At 43.5% G+C, this 17,221-nt stretch overlaps 1 protein-coding gene across 2 annotated transcripts in view; it reads right to left on the minus strand.

Annotated features, from left to right (window-relative positions):
* The window catches only part of LOC139478475 (RNA helicase aquarius-like), a 64,160-nt gene that overhangs the window by 35,886 nt on the left and 11,053 nt on the right, over window positions 1–17,221 (minus strand). For both annotated transcript variants that reach the window (XM_071260960.1, XM_071260959.1), the window contains exons 11-21: window positions 16,879–17,057; window positions 16,149–16,262; window positions 14,787–14,890; window positions 12,455–12,557; window positions 11,139–11,259; window positions 10,300–10,392; window positions 6,833–6,881; window positions 5,819–5,897; window positions 4,603–4,702; window positions 1,632–1,799; window positions 788–894 (exon numbers count right to left, since the gene is read on the minus strand). In XM_071260960.1, the coding sequence (XP_071117061.1) occupies window positions 788–894; window positions 1,632–1,799; window positions 4,603–4,702; window positions 5,819–5,897; window positions 6,833–6,881; window positions 10,300–10,392; window positions 11,139–11,259; window positions 12,455–12,557; window positions 14,787–14,890; window positions 16,149–16,262; window positions 16,879–17,057 (1,217 nt within the window). The remainder of the gene's footprint in view (window positions 1–787; window positions 895–1,631; window positions 1,800–4,602; window positions 4,703–5,818; window positions 5,898–6,832; window positions 6,882–10,299; window positions 10,393–11,138; window positions 11,260–12,454; window positions 12,558–14,786; window positions 14,891–16,148; window positions 16,263–16,878; window positions 17,058–17,221) is intronic.

The raw sequence follows: 17,221 nt of genomic DNA on the forward strand, positions 1-17,221 counted from the left end.
CCCTTGTCCCTTGCGTAAACTGGACTCATCAGGAGATGAAATATCCCCCTGGTCTGGTACAATTTGAAAATGGAGTTTAGCTACTCATACCCCACTTTGGTTTCACTGCCATAGGATTACTTCAGTTCAGCGAAGAAAAGAAATAATGCTGTTCAGTCTTTTCCAAAATCCCAACTCATCAAAAGGCACCAGTTTACCACTATACTGATCTGCATAGGAAGTTTCATCTAGAAATAGTCAATGGTTTTGGAGTTCTGCTCCAGAAACGAGCACAAGTCCAACTTGTCATAATGAACAAAATGATAAATAAAATAAAATAAAAATCCCAAACCATCAAAAGGCACCAGTTCACCACTACATTGGTCTATATAGCAAGTTTCAATAAGAAATGTCCAAACTGATTCCATGGATACCGAAAAACATAAAAATGCTAAAAATCTGCAAACAGCAAAAGGCACTAATTCAGGATCTGTTTGATATATCTGACAAGTTTTGTTGAAAGATTTTCAACGGTTGTTGAGTTGTGCTCCACAAAACGAAATCCACCCCTTATGAGACCAGGTACAAATTGATTCCATGGAAAACGAGAAAAATAAAAATGCCAAAAATCGGTTAATAGCAAAAGCCCCCAATTCAGGATTTGTCTGGGCCAGTTCCAACCCAGAATCCCCATGGAGAATGACAAGTAATAGACTGGGGACCTATTCGAACTGGGGTCAACACTGAGGCACAATATGTATGAGTATAGTACCGCCAGGTACTGACTGTTTCAGTTTTGACCTCTCACCTCTCCTCCATTCACAGTGTTGGTCATGTCCTGCTGGTACTGGTTGGGATCCAGCCACACCCGGAACGTCCTTGTGTCGCCCTTCAACTCTGGCTTGGGCTCCGGACCTACACGGAATCATAACAATGACAGTCATCATGACAACACTGACAGGCGATACAAAACTATGGTAGCAAATGGGTGATTACTTTGTTTGTTTGTTGTTTAACGCCACGCTCAACACTATTCCAACTATATGAGAGCGCTTTGTAAATAATTGAGTCAGGACCAGGCAATCCAGTGTCGCCTCTTACGACAAGCATAGTCACCTCTTATGGCGAGCATGGGTTGCTGAAGACCTTTTTTACCCCTGATCTTCACGGGTCCTAGGGTGATCACTACTTAAAAGAAGTAAAAAACACCCGATCTTTTCATTTAACTACTGCTTATCTGTCTGTGATGAATTAAACATGAAAGTCAAATCTTTTCATATGACTACAGCTTATCTGTCTGTGAAACATGATAGTCAAATCTTTTCATATGACTACAGCTTATCTGTCTGTGATGAATTAAACATGATAGTCAAATCTTTCCATATGACTACAGCTTATCTGTCATGGCTGGTGGTTATAACAACACACAGCCTTCCAATTGTGGGCATTCTTTTACTTGTTCTGAGTAGTATATATAATAATAGAATGGAGTTTTAATACCCTGGATAATAGAAGATGAGCAGTGTGCGACCATTAGGTGTGGATTTTACAACATTTCAAATAGAACCCTGAAGATGTACCATAACGATGTGCTCAGAAGCAGTAGCCATATTGCTACATCCTCCTCATCGTCTAAAGGTGCTGCCACTCACCCTCTTCAATGACTTTCCCTGCATCATCTAGCATGCCCTCTATCTCACAGCCCCGGACGTAGGCCAGGCCCACTTGTGGGATGAAGGGCTCCTTGTGTTTGTACTGGTACCCGATGGTCACGGATGGACGCAGGGTCACCAGGAAGGCAACGTCATGCTTCCTTAAACCTGGTAACAGAGCAGTGTTGGATCAGAATTAAGCAAGGTTGTTTGTTAATTGTTCAACACCACACTCAGCAATATTCAAGCTGCATCAAGACAGCTGACATTGATTGTTGAGTGTATACCGATTCAATTGTCCGGGGTAATACTAGCACTTTGAGCATGCCCCCGTGTGGTGTGAAAATATTCGCAATATATATGGCCAATTATTATTATTATTATTATTTTACATGATGACAACCTGTAAATAATCCAGTCAGGACAGTGATTGATATCATGAGCAACAATGAATGCTGTTGGGGTACGATGACCAAGCCCCGTTCCACAAAGTTATCATAGCACTACGACTGTCATGAGCTAAAGTATGGGAGTTGACATCACTTCAGTGCTAGGATTGCTTTGTGGACAGACCCTTGCTCCAAGTCAAAATGCATCCAGACACTGTACCGTTTTCCTTCCATGCCTGCAACACTTATGTTAGACAAGTAAAGATGTCAGTTATCTCCCCTGGTCCATGCTTAAGTATACCTGACCCCCACACAATGCAGTGAGCAATACAGATCCCCATGGTCCCCCGTATGGTTATCTACCTTTGGTTGCTGGCGATCTATAGCCCAGCTTTATATTGTACCTTCTAATAACAGTTATAACTTTTTAATGCTCCAATATGTGTTCTAAATATAATCTGTGATAATCTAGTTATTGTACAGTCCATCATCGACAAGTTTTTGTATGTCATTACTTTTTAACTTGTTCTAGTTGCAATATGGTTGAAATACGCTCTCTCAGTCATTCACTCCCAAGTAACTCACTCACTCCCAACTCACTCACTCCCAACTCACTCACTCACTCCCAACTCACTCACTCACTCCCAACTCACTCACTCCCAACTAACTCACTCCCAACTCACTCACTCACTCCCAACTAACTCACTCACTTCCAACTCACTCAGTCACTCACTCAGTCACTCACTCACTCCCAACTCACTCACTCACTCCCAACTAACTCACTCACTTCCAACTCACTCAGTCACTCACTCACTCCCAACTCACTCACTCACTCCCAACTCACTCACTCACTCACTCCCAACTCACTCACTCCCTCCCAACTAACTCACTCACTTCCAACTCACTCAGTCACTCACTCACTTCCAACTCACTCACTCACTCCCAACTCACTCACTCACTCACTCCCAACTCACTCACTCACTCCCAACTCACTCAGTCTCTCCCAACTAACTCACACACTCACTCACTCCCAACTCACTCACTCACTCCCAACTCACTCACTCACTCCCAACTCACTCACTCCCAACTCACTCACTCACTCCCAACTCACTCACTCACTCCCAACTCACTCACTCCCAACTAACTCACTCCCAACTCACTCACTCACTCCCAACTAACTCACTCACTTCCAACTCACTCAGTCACTCACTCACTCCCAACTCACTCACTCACTCCCAACTAACTCACTGACTTCCAACTCACTCAGTCACTCACTCACTCCCAACTCACTCACTCACTCCCAACTCACTCACTCACTCACTCCCAACTCACTCACTCACTCCCAACTCACTCAGTCTCTCCCAACTAACTCACACACTCACTCACTCCCAACTCACTCACACACTCACTTCATTCACTCACTCTCAACTCACTCACTCACTCCCAACTCACTCACTCACTCCCAACTCACTCACTCACTCCCAACTCAATCACTCCCAACTAACTCACTCACTCCCAACTAACTCACTCCCAACTCACTCAATCACTCCCAACTAACTCACTCCCAACTAACTCACTCACTCCCAACTCACTCACTCACTTCCAACTCACTCAGTCAGTCACTCACTCCCAACTAACTCACTCACTCCCAACTCACTCACTCACTCCCAACTCACTCACTCCCAACTAACTCACTCCCAACTAACTCACTCACTCCCAACTAACTCACTCACTCCCAACTAACTCACTCCCAACTCACTCACTCCCAACTCACTCACTCACTCCCAACTCACTCACTCACTCCCAACTAACTCACTCACTTCCAACTCACTCAGTCACTCACTCCCAACTCACTCAAGCACTCCCAACTCACTCACTCACTCCCAACTCACTCACTCCCAACTAACTCACTCCCAACTAACTCACTCCCAACTAACTCACTCACTCCCAACTCATTCACTCCCAACTCACTCATTCCCAACTCACTCACACACTCACTCACTCCCAATTCATTCACTCACTCTCAACTCACTCACTCACTCCCAACTCACTCACTCACTCCCAACTCACTCACTCCCAACTAACTCACTCACTCACTCCCAACTCACTCACTCCCAACTAACTCACTCCCAACTCACTCACTCCCAACTAACTCACTCCCAACTAACTCACTCACTCCCAACTCACTCACTCACTTCCAACTCACTCACTCACTCCCAACTCACTCACTCCCAACTCACTCACTCACTCCCAACTAACTCACACACTCACTCACTCACTCCCAACTAACTCACTCACTCCCAACTAACTCACTCCCAACTAACTCACTCCCAACTCACTCACTCCCAACTCACTCACTCCCAACTCACTCACTCACTCCCAACTAACTCACTCCCAACTAACTCACACACTCACTCACTCCCAACTCACTCACTCACTCCCAACTCACTCACACACTCACTCACTCCCAATTCATTCACTCACTCTCAACTCACTCACTCACTCCCAACTAACTCACTCACTCCCAACTCACTCACACACTCCCAACTCACTCACTCACTCCTTCTACATCCTGTGTTTACCTTCCCACTCCCACTTGACTTCAGGCCGGACACTCAGGTTGAGGGAGATGTCTGCTCGCACCTGGGCTGGGTGGTTCTCTCCAATCAGGGGCTTGGCAACCTGTCAAACCAACCATAGACATCCCATCAGACTGCCCTATACTCAATGTGGACCTTGAACCGTCATACACAACAGATAATGACAGAACAGCAGGGAGAGGATAACTTTCAACTTTCTCAAACCGCACCATGACCCATTAGCCAAGGACAATGGTACAAAATGAAATATTTGTGATAACTTCACCACCAAGCAGACCAGATATGACTTACACATCATACTTCCTACACAACAAGTGGCCTAGTCATCAAAGGTGCCACAAGTCCCTTACCATATTCAAGGTAATAAGCGCCCAGGGTGCACTCAAAATTAGAAATAGGGGGCTCTTATAAGAATATTATTTTGGTGAAAGATAAATTTCATGGTTTATGCTGACAGCCTGAAATGTTGATGTACGATATATTTTTCAAGAATTTAATTGCCGATAATTAAAGGAGCATATAACACACAAGTGCGTATTATACGCAAATAAATAAGTCTTATGTACATTGATCAATCAGAAGGGGTGCTAATTGGGATTGTTCACTAGACAATATATAGCAAATATCACCGTGGGCGCTTATCAGAGCGGGGGGCTTATTACATTGAATACGGTAATTCCCCTAGGTTATCTGTTGACCTGTCTTATTAGTTTCCACCTTTGTTATCTTTTTACTTTTGTTGTCCTTCCATGTACTTATAGATGCTCTCTGCCTCATGGCATTCATTCACCTGATGAAGGAGTAAGCATATACTCCAAAAAACATTGCGTTTCTTCATGACAAAGAAGTTGACATACATATATTCTCTTCCTTATGTGTATCACTTCTAAATGCCATTTAAAGATTTCTCTTAGGAATGCTAGGAACTATAATCAAGATTTGATTCCTAGATTTGCCCTGATAATGTTTCTACATTTTTGTCAGCACCACCTGCACTGGTGGCTTTCACCAAGGCGTTACACATCTTAGGCCAACATCACTTCCGGATTTCCTCACACATCAATCTGACATGCCATGACTTAACTGTAACTCTGTTCACAGCCTCTTTAAACCCAAATCCTCAAACACAAAAAACAAGTAGGCAAGATTTGATTACTATCTTTATCACAACAGTAGGGAGATATTCAAAGGCACAAACCTCAACCACGTTGAAAGCAACAATAGGCTGTGCCATTCTTGCCCAGCCCCCAAACAAACAATGCCCATCTTCTGCTCTCCTGAAATGAAAACAAAGATACGTCGTAACCATTTAATCACGCTTCTTTCTACTACAACACACATGAAATACTGAGAGACTTTCTTGCCCTAGATTTCCCACAAAGTGTATTAACACCTCTAACCTGGGTTATTTGCTGCTGATCTTAGTAAAATCTAAATATTTCTTACATTCGTTTACTTCTCCTGCATTACTGTTTACCTTACGACAAAGAAAGACAGCGCTTCGCGATGGTCCTGGGCGTGTTTCCATATCAAGTCTACTTTTGCAGGATCCATCACCACTGTCATGTGACAGATTGTGACATCACAACCAATTCACAGTCCTGGTCCTTGTTCTAAGTTGTGCTTCATTTAGCTCCTCCAACTTTGGTTTAATTTAGTGGTTAGCTTTCTGCTACCACATCAAATTTCGTCTACGATGGGTGATATATTCCTTTCCATATTACATTCACTTAATGCGTATTACTATGGAGATGTTTTCCATGTGAAAAGCACCCGTGAAGATCCGGGGTAGAATAGGTCTTCAGCAACCCATGCTTGCTGTAAAAGGCAACAATGCTTGTTGTGAGAGGCAACTAACGGGATCGGGTGGTCAGGCTCGCTGACTTGGTTGATCATGTCATGGATCCTAATTGCGTGGATTAATGCTCATGATATCAATCACTGGATTGTCTGGTCCAGACTTGATTATTTACAGACTGCCCTCATAAAGCTGGACAACAACAAACAAACAATGTGAAAAACTTTGTCTCTGAGATGGAAACAACATTTCTTCTTCACCCACGACCATCGTGAAGCCATGTCTTTCTTTGTCGTAAGGTAAGCAGTAGATGCATATAGGAGTAATGCAGGATAAGTTAAAAATATATCTGCTTGGATGTGTTACATTCCGTGTGTGCTTCCAGAGCATTTAAGTTGAGTTTCACCAACTCACCATGGTTTCATGTGTGACACTGCATCTTCAATGTCTTGTCTGATTTCATCTGCAAAACAACAAACAGTCAGTACTTACACACCGGCACAACAATAATCAATAACAGATGCACTTGAGATCAGATGTGACATCTAAGATTGATACGCATTCCTTGTATGTGAACTATTCCCAAAATTCCGAAATAAGGCAAACCAGTGACTTTCGGGTAAACTGACACACCATCAGTGAACATCTCAATGGAGTGACAAGCACAGGTACTGGAGATCTAATCCTACCCAATCCCATGAGGTGACAAACATAGGTACTGGAGATCTAACCCTACCCAATCCCATGAGGTGACAAGCACAGATACTGGAGATCTAACCCTACCCAATCCCATGAGGTGACAAACACAGGTACTGGAGATCTAACCCTACCCAATCCCATGGGGTGACAAGTACAGGTACTGGAGATCTAACCCTACCCAATCCCATGGGGTGACAAGCACAGGTACTGGAGATCTAATCCTACCCAATCCCATGGGGTGACAAACACAGGTACTGGAGATCTAACCCTACCCAATCCCATGGGGTGACAAGCACAGGGAAAGGAGATCTAACCCAACCCAATCCCATGAGGTGACAAACACAGGTACTGGAGATCTAACTCTACCCAATCCCATGGGGCGACAAACACAGGTACTGGAGATCCAACCCAACCCAATCCCATGAGGTGACAAACACAGCCAAAGGTACTGGCGATCTAATCCAACCCAATCTCATGAGGTGACAAACATAGGTACTGGAGATCCAACCCAACCCAATCCCATGAGGTGACAAACACAGCCAAAGGTACTGGCGATCTAATCCAACCCAATCTCATGAGGTGACAAACATAGGTACTGGAGATCTAACCCTACCCAATCCCATGAGGTGACAAGCACAGATACTGGAGATCTAACCCTACCCAATCCCATGAGGTGACAAGCACAGATACTGGAGATCTAACCCTACCCAATCCCATGGGGTGACAAGTACAGGTACTGGAGATCTAACCCTACCCAATCCCATGGGGTGACAAGCACAGGTACTGGAGATCTAATCCTACCCAATCCCATGGGGTGACAAACACAGGTACTGGAGATCTAACCCTACCCAATCCCATGGGGTGACAAGCACAGGGAAAGGAGATCTAACCCAACCCAATCCCATGGGGTGACAAACACAGGTACTGGAGATCCAACCCAACCCAATCCCATGGGGTGACAAGCATGGGTACTGGAGATCTAACCCTACCCAATCCCATGAGGTGACAAACACTGGTACTGGAGATCTAACCCAACCCAATCCCATGAGGTGACAAACACAGGTACTGGAGATCTAACTCTACCCAATCCCATGGGGCGACAAACACAGGTACTGGAGATCCAACCCAACCCAATCCCATGGGGTGACAAACATAGGTACTGGAGATCTAACCCTACCCAATCCCATGAGGTGACAAACACAGGTACTGGAGATCTAACCCAACCCAATCCCATGAGGTGACAAACACAGGTACTGGAGATCTAACCATACCCAATCCCATGAGGTGACAAACACAGGTACTGGAGATCTAACCCTACCCAATCCCATGGGGTGACAAGCATGGGTACTGGAGATCTAACCCTACCCAATCCCATGAGGTGACAAACACAGGTACTGGAGATCTAACTCTACCCAATCCCATGAGGTGACAAACACAGGTACTGGAGATCTAACTCTAACCAATCCCATGAGGTGACAAGCATGGGTACTGGAGATCTAACCCTACCCAATCCCATGAGGTGACAAGCACAGGGAAAGGAGATCTAACCCTACCCAATCCCATGAGGTGACAAGCACAGGGAAAGGAGATCTAACCCTACCCAATCCCATGAGGTGACAAGCATGGGTACTGGAGATCTTACCCTACCCAATCCCATGAGGTGACAAGCACAGGGAAAGGAGATCTAACCCTACCCAATCCCATGAGGTGACAAGCACAGGGAAAGGAGATCTAACCCAACCCAATCCCATGAGGTGACAAGCATGGGTACTGGAGATCTAATCCTACCCAATCCCATGGGGTGACAAGCACAGGGAAAGGAGATCTAACCCAACCCAATCCCATGAGGTGACAAGCACAGGTACTGGAGATCTAACCCTACCCAATCCCATGAGGTGACAAGCATGGGTACTGGAGATCTAACCCTACCCAATCCCATGAGGTGACAAGCACAGGGAAAGGAGATCTAACCCAACCCAATCCCATGAGGTGACAAGCATGGGTACTGGAGATCTAACCCTACCCAATCCCATGAGGTGACAAGCACAGGGAAAGGAGATCCAACCCAACCCAATCCCATGGGGTGACAAGCATGGGTACTGGAGATCTAATCCTACCCAATCCCATGAGGTGACAAGCACAGGTACTGGAGATCTAATCCTACCCAATCCCATGAGGTGACAAACACAGGTACTATAGATCTAACCCAACCCAATCCCATGAGGTGACAAGCATGGGTACTGGAAATCTAACCCTACCCAATCCCATGGGGTGACAAGCACAGGTACTGGAGATCTAATCCTACCCAATCCCATGAGGTGACAAACACAGGTACTAGAGATCTAACCCTACCCAATCCCATGAGGTGACAAGCATGGGTACTGGAGATCTAACCCAACCCAATCCCATGAGGTGACAAACACAGGTACTGGAGATCTAACCCTACCCAATCCCATGGGGTGACAAGCACAGGTACTGGAGATCTAATCCTACCCAATCCCATGGGGTGACAAGCATGGGTACTGGAGATCTAACCCTACCCAATCCCATGAGGTGACAAGCATGGGTACTGGAGATCTAACCCTACCCAATCCCATGGGGTGACAAGCATGGGTACTGGAGATCTAACCCAACCCAATCCCATGAGGTGACAAGCATGGGTACTGGAGATCTAACCCTACCCAATCCCATGGGGTGACAAGCACAGGGAAAGGAGATCTAACCCTACCCAATCCCATGAGGTGACAAGCATGGGTACTGGAGATCTAACTCTAACCAATCCCATGAGGTGACAAACACAGGTACAGGGCCTAGATTTTCGAAACGATCTTAGCTAAGACAAATCTGAACAACTAACGTTCAAAGATAAGATATCTTAAGGTTAAGATAAGATAGATTTTCGAAACTATCGTAAACCTGTTGCAGATCGTTCAGACTTACGATACCTACCGTAACTCTGACAGAGAACTCATTTGTGTTAGAGATTGAAAAAGCAAGGTGTTTCCCAATAATGTCACTGGGATTTCCCAGCCCTAGATTTACCACAAAGTGTATAACACCTATAACCTGGGTTATTTGTTGCTGATATTAGTAAAATCTAATAATTTTAGGGCTGCGATCGTTTCGAAAATCTGGGCCCTGGAGATCTTAGCTGCATCAGAATCCCCACAGGGGGTACTCACATGTGGACTCGAGTCGGAAGAGGTTGAAGTTCTTGAGGAGGTAGTCATGGAGAGTCAGGAACTGGAGGTTCAGCTTGGGCAGAGCCAGGCAGCCTGGAAACACAACACACACACACGTTTGTTTGTTGTTAATAACACCACACTCACCAGGGCCCCGTTCCACAAAGTGATCTTAGCGCTAAGTTGATTGTAACTCACTAAGTATGCGATCTTAAATTTTTGTTACGATCAGCGGCCCGTTCCAAAAGCAATCTTAGCGCTAAGTTGATTGTAACTCACTAAGCATGCGATCTTAAGTTTTTGTTACGATCAGCCGCCCGTTCCACAAAGCAATCTCAACTAAGAGAATTGTAAGTTAAGATCAAAATGCTAAGTTGCTCCGGACCAACTTAGGATTGTTAAAATCGATCTTAAATATTGTACCATAACAACAAAGATGGCGACTTTTATTATGGTGTGCAAGGAAATGCGTCGTCTGCTAAACGTGACCAAGGGAGGCCACTCTAAGGGAACCTTTCGTATCTTCATGGCTGAAGATTCCAATCTTTGTTAAGATCGGCTACTTAAGAACTTGTAAAATTACAATCGCCCTAAGATCACTTTGTGGAATGGTTGTAAACTTTAGCTAAGACAATTTTAAAAATCAACGTAAGTCTCTAAGATTGATTGTAGTTACGATCGCTTTGTGGAACCGGGCCCATTATTCAAGCTATATGATGCAATGGAAACTATGTGGATTTGTCAGATCCTGTTAAATTTTCAAGGTCAGTGACACTGAAACTTGCTTTCACTAATTAGATGAATTTTGAAACACATTTGTACAAATACTGGTATCTTACCTTCTCCTGAGAAGAACTCTGTGGGTACGATGTTCTCGTCCCAGATGATGTCTTCCGTGGGGTACAGTGGCATGTCATTAATCTCCTCCAGCTGAGATGGGTGACGTTCATGCTTTGACACCTACCAGGACAGTTAAATAACACATCAAAAGAAAGAATAATCCTACACCTATGACATTGTACTACAACCTTCAATTCCTACAGTACAGAAGATGGACAGTTATCAGAAATAACCTTAATGAGAAATGTGTCACATGTTCTTCCAGCATATATTAAGTCAAGATTCCAAGATGGACTAATAACCAGCTTTGATACACCCTTACATTTTTTCAATATGGCTGCAACCGGCTGTTTTCAGTTTTGATGCTTTGAACACATATGGGAATACTTATACAGAAAACTATGCAAATTCAAAGTACTGGGGACAATCAAAATAGATAGTTATCTGGGTGTAGTGACGATCACCTTAGAACTAAAATTGTTTTTGCACAACGGCAGCCAGGGTTGGAGGCTACTGCGTCAATGTTAGACCATGGATAAAGATTCTGCTGGGCCCAGAAACATAATAAAGTCACGTTATTTCGCACCAAGTTGACTGAGTCGGAGCTAACAGGGTTTCGCTTCAGTGTTCACTTCCCCTCACTTCTTCTTGAAACAACTGGGTCCAGGGCCATGTTCCACACAGTGATCGTAGCGCTATGAATGTCGTAAGTTTATGTTGAGGTATAAGAGTTACGATCACCACAGTGTTAAGATCGCTTTGAGGAATGGGGCCCTGGTGTACACATTGTTTACGCTCCTTTTAATCAGCATTGTTTCTTGGCACACTATATTGCTGGAATACTGAGAGGCACTCGGACACAGTATTGCTGGAATACTAGGAGGTACTCTGACACAATATTGCTGGAATACTGAGAGGTACTCTGACACAGTATTGCTGGAATACTGAGAGGTACTCTGACACAGTATTGCTGGAATACTGAGAGGTACTCTGAGACAGTATTGCTGGAAACTGAGAGGTACTCTGACACAGTATTGCTGGAATACTGAGAGGTACTCTAACACAGTATTGCTGGAATACTGAGAGGTACTCTGACACAATATTGCAGGAATACTGAGAGGCACTCGGACACAGTATTGCTGGAATACTGAGAGGTACTCTGACACAGTATTGCTGGAATACTGCTCACATCAAGCTTATTGCCCCGAGATGGACAAGAATACTGAGATACACAACTGTGCACATTGATAAAACAAGATTATTATGAACATTAGACAATTAGTGGTCAGATCCAGTGTGGGAATGTCGGCCTCACCATGAGATGCACCATGAATTCCGTGTTGTACACATCCTTCTGGTCCTCCTCTGGGTAGGGGAGGTAATTCAGTAGGGCCAGGATCTTGTGCAGGTCCATGTTACTAGGAGACAGAGAGAAGTACTGTTGAGTTTATTTAGATCTAGGGGTGAAATGATACAGCAGGGCCATGATACAATACGTACCACAATATATAGGTAACGATATGATACATATCGTAGTATGCATATTTATGTTAAATCACGTGGAAACGTCTCGACTTGAAATATTTCAGAGCAGGTTCAAAAGAAAAAGATAGCTGTAGACACATGTTATAGTGGCTATTTTTAGTACTGAACTTGAAAAAACTAATTACAACACATTTCGTGATATTTGACTGACAAAAATGCTGGGTGTCATTAAACGAGTAGTAAGTAAATTCTTTTAGCAAGTGTTTCGTCTTGTATTGATACAGAAAAAAAAGTATCATGTATCATATCGTAGCATGAAAATTTGGTGCACTGATGTATCGTTTCACCCCTATTTAGATCTATATCTGCACTACACTTAGACTGCCCCACATGAGCAGATGTAGTGACACAACAAGGCTGCATCAAATTTACTAAGTGACAATTCATCTATCCCATCAATTGCCAGAAAACCCTGTGTCATTCCCCACATGGATAAAAATAAGTGAATCCCACAGTACCATGCTGTGATAGATCCACTCCGATCCACTAATTCTTCTGAACAGAATTTGAACAACAGAAAATTATACAGGGTCCATTAGTACCAAGACTTTCATAAAGGCACTAATATATATATATATCTTTCTATTAATATGTGACTGGTCTTCAGATTAAGATCAATGTTGAACAAACTGTGTATAAACATAAATAGAGAATACTACACTCATTCTTGTTAGATAGAAAGTTCATGAGTTTCGTAAAAATGGTATCTAACGAGAATGAGTGTGGTATTTTATATTACCCACATTAAATATATATTTAAGTGTAAATACATAACAACTTTCGCTCGTTGACAGACCAAACTGAAACCGGTTGCAAAATCTGGTTGCGCATGAATATTCATACATGCCCAGATATGGACACTGTTGACATTTCTATGAATACGTATAAACAAAATGCGCCTGCTGTTGTGTTTGAAAACAAAACAGCACCAACGCTCAAAATCCTTTTGGAAGAATTCATGGTAATTCAAGCGCCATGTTGTAAGTACGCTGGACAGCTATAAGAAAAGTTAAAAAGTCACATTAGCGCCACGCTTTGACATCGGACCAACAGTTGGTCACTCGCACTGCCGAGGTCCCGTCTGTGCAATCAACATGGTTCGGTATCCTTGATCTGTCAGCTGAACTTATATCATGTCCGTACCATTTTGGATGAGGGAAATCAGAGTGTTCGCCAAAGATGCTCATGTTAACTTTACAGCCCTATACGTGAAAAGACGTGAAAATCAACAAACTCAAGTCTGCTTACATGTCAGTGACAGCTCCAAACGATCGAACGGCAAGGTCACCACCAGAATAAGAAAAGACAACCGTGATATCACTGCGCTTTACGCTAGAGATAGGGAATGTTATTGTTCACATTTGGGATATTTTGACCCACATAATCAGAAATCAGGCACATATCCTACTGAGTTTTCGAATGATTTGTATCGGAAATGTTAACTTTGAGTGATCATGATCGTGCAGTCGTGAACAAAAAATTCCCGAAACAGTGCCACAAAATACGCTTCGAAGGGGACACTGATGGCACAACCGGATCATCCCAAGTAAGTCTAGGTATCTATCCAGATAGTTTAAAATGACTTCATTTCACCACGCTAATGTTATATGTTAAATCAGATTGAAAGTTGTGAAAGTGGTCGGGTGCGTCATGCTCATTGGGACCCTCGCTCTATTGATCGGTAGTCGTACATTGTAAATGAATATAGCTGCTCCATTATATAATGTCTGTAGAAGCTCTGTGCATAACTTATATAGAATGCAAAACGAATTTCATGAGTGTGACTATCTTGTTTGGTTTAATAAAGTGTTTGTAAATATCTCTCGCTCTCATGAGATTGCTTCATTTCTGCCTTGTAGTTGCAAAATGAATGTCATCTCGCGATTTTTTATGAATGAAAAAAGTAGTCCCAGTGTGACAGAGGTCACGCTTATCCAATCAAAACGAATAAAACAAGTAACCTTGTACGACACACGTGTGACGTACAGATTTAGTATCTTACCACCTGTATCTTCACCACGTGGGTAATAAACAACAATACAAAACAAATGTGAAACCCTGCAACAGACAGCCCCAACAACATGGCGAGCCAGCGGTGCTACCTGAGAGGCTGGAAGTGTTTGAAGAGGTTCTGTCTGGTGTCCACACTGGCCACATTAGAGATGGCGAAACTCTGCAGGTCGGGGAAATGCTGGAACACTACTTTCTGAAACACAGGAGCAAGTATTGAAGCAAATTTAGAAAGTAGCTATTATCTTCTTGCTAATTCAACTTTTCAAACTCTAACTGTAGAGAGTTAGGATTCAGCTGTTCGCAACTGCTGGTAAAAAACTGAAGTTATTTCATCACGTAATTGACCTAATAATTCAGCTCACTAGTTTTTATGGTAATAAAATTTGGTAGTTATAAGGCAAATAATTTTCCCTAGCCTCAGGTTTATGTGATAGGGTAGGTGTTGCACACTGCTATTGCGAAAAATGAGTGTCTTAAAAACGTTCTTTAAGGCTAAAAAAAAGGCTTGGTTCTCAGGCACTGCCTGCATCATTATAAAGTCTGCTGCGCGATTCGTTTTTATTTTCATTTAAAAAAATAATTACAAAAATAGCACTCAGTTACTTCCCTTTACATGAGCACGTTTTTACTGTGCATCTCGTGATATGGTATGTATGCTTGTTTATGTAAGACGGCCCTTTCCCAAGTTGATAGCACACAACTGTTTATTTGGTTACATACTAGTTTGAACAAGCATAGCACTAAATCACATAGAACGCCACATCACGTCAGGAGATGATGGAAATACATGTATACACAATTTTTTATCAATTAGCTCAAAATATAGCACACGAACATAGCAATTATAATCCTTTGTGTACAAATGTTTAACCAATATGTGGTGAACATACAAATTGAACTTGTTAAATATTATTAGCACTGACTGATTACTGATACTTTCAAATGTTTCTATCCTGTTTGTCTCCACACTAGACTGTGTTTGGGCTGTGAGGATTTTAAGGGATAAGCACACTGTGTTTTCAATTACAATATTTTAAATGTGGATTTCATACCTGTAAATTTCATTGGAAAATTAGTGTGATAGCGTGTGGGTTCGACCTTGAAAAATTTACAGGTTTTAGCAAATTGGAGATCGAATGTACAGTAAGCAAGTATTCTTTTCATTTGAACAGTTGAACATTTATGTCTTTAAAACATTTTCATTTTGTTTTATTTGTTTGCTGTTTCACGTCGCACTCAGAAATATTACAGCTATATGATGGCGAACTGTAAATAATCGAGTCTGGAGCAGACAATCCAGTGATTGATATCAAGAGCATCGATCAAGCATGGGTTGCTGAAGACCTATTTTACCCTGCATCTTCACGGGTCTAAAACAGATTAGCAGAGACCCTCAAGTAAAGGGCTCTTCAGCGACAAAGAGTGGTCATTATGAGAAGAGCAAAAGTTACCTGGAGTTTGGTGACTCGGTTGTAATGAAGGTCAATCCGGTCATGTACTGTCAGGGCCTCGCCGGTCTGCTCATCGATCTCGAACCCCCCATACACTGCCAGCATGTCAAGGAGCTGGAACACGAGTGAGTGAGTGAGTGAGTGGTTGGGTTGTTGGGTGAGTGAGTGGTCGGGTGGGTGGGTGAGTGAGTGGTCGGGTGAGTGAGTGGTCGGGTGAGTGAGTTGTCGAGTGAGTGAGTGAGTGAGTGGTCGGGTGGGTGGGTGGGTGAGTGAGTGGTCAGGTGGTTGGGTGAGTGAGTGGTCGGGTGGTTGGGTGAGTGAGTGGTCGGGTGAGTGAGTGGTCGGATGAGTGAGTGGTCGGGTGAGTGGGTGAGTGAGTGGTCGGGTGGGTGGGTGAGTGAGTGGTCGGGTGAGTGAGTGGTCTGGTGAGTGAGTGGTCGAGTGAGTGAGTGAGTGAGTGAGTGAGTGAGTGAGTGAGTGAGTGAGTGAGTATGGTTTTACGCCGCTTTTACCAATATTCCATCAATATCACGGCAGGGGACACCAGAAATTGGCTTCACACATTGTACCCTTGTAGGGAACCGAACCCGGGTCTTCGGCGTGACGAGCGAATGCTTTAACCACTAGTCTACCCGACCGCCCATGGTAGAACATGTAGAGAACATTGCTAACTGTCCCTCGAATACCAAGATTGAAATATTAACTGACAAAACTTCTGATGTTCTGTTACCTGTCCATATAGCTTTCCCTCATCTCGCTTCCGGAGTTTGGAGAGTTTGCTGCGGACGATGACGTGAGCGCTGTCCATGAGGAGATTGAAGAAACGGCGAGTTGGAAGCTGAGCCTCAATGTCGATCATCAGCTCCATGAATCTTTCACAGTACCTCACTTTTGTGTCATCCACTGGACCTGGAGGGTTGACAGAGAGTAAAGTATTGACAAAACACTTAAAGGCAATCTATTGTTGAAACAGTAAAACACAATCTCATTAAAATCAGATCTTAGTTCTCGCTACCGCTAAACAAAGATCTGAAGGAATCCCATTAGGGGTCACGTCACTTTCATCCGACCAA

This window comes from Haliotis cracherodii, unplaced genomic scaffold, assembly GCF_022045235.1.
Source record: "Haliotis cracherodii isolate W230 unplaced genomic scaffold, xgHalCrac1.p SCAF_4, whole genome shotgun sequence".
Taxonomy (NCBI): domain Eukaryota; kingdom Metazoa; phylum Mollusca; class Gastropoda; order Lepetellida; family Haliotidae; genus Haliotis; species Haliotis cracherodii.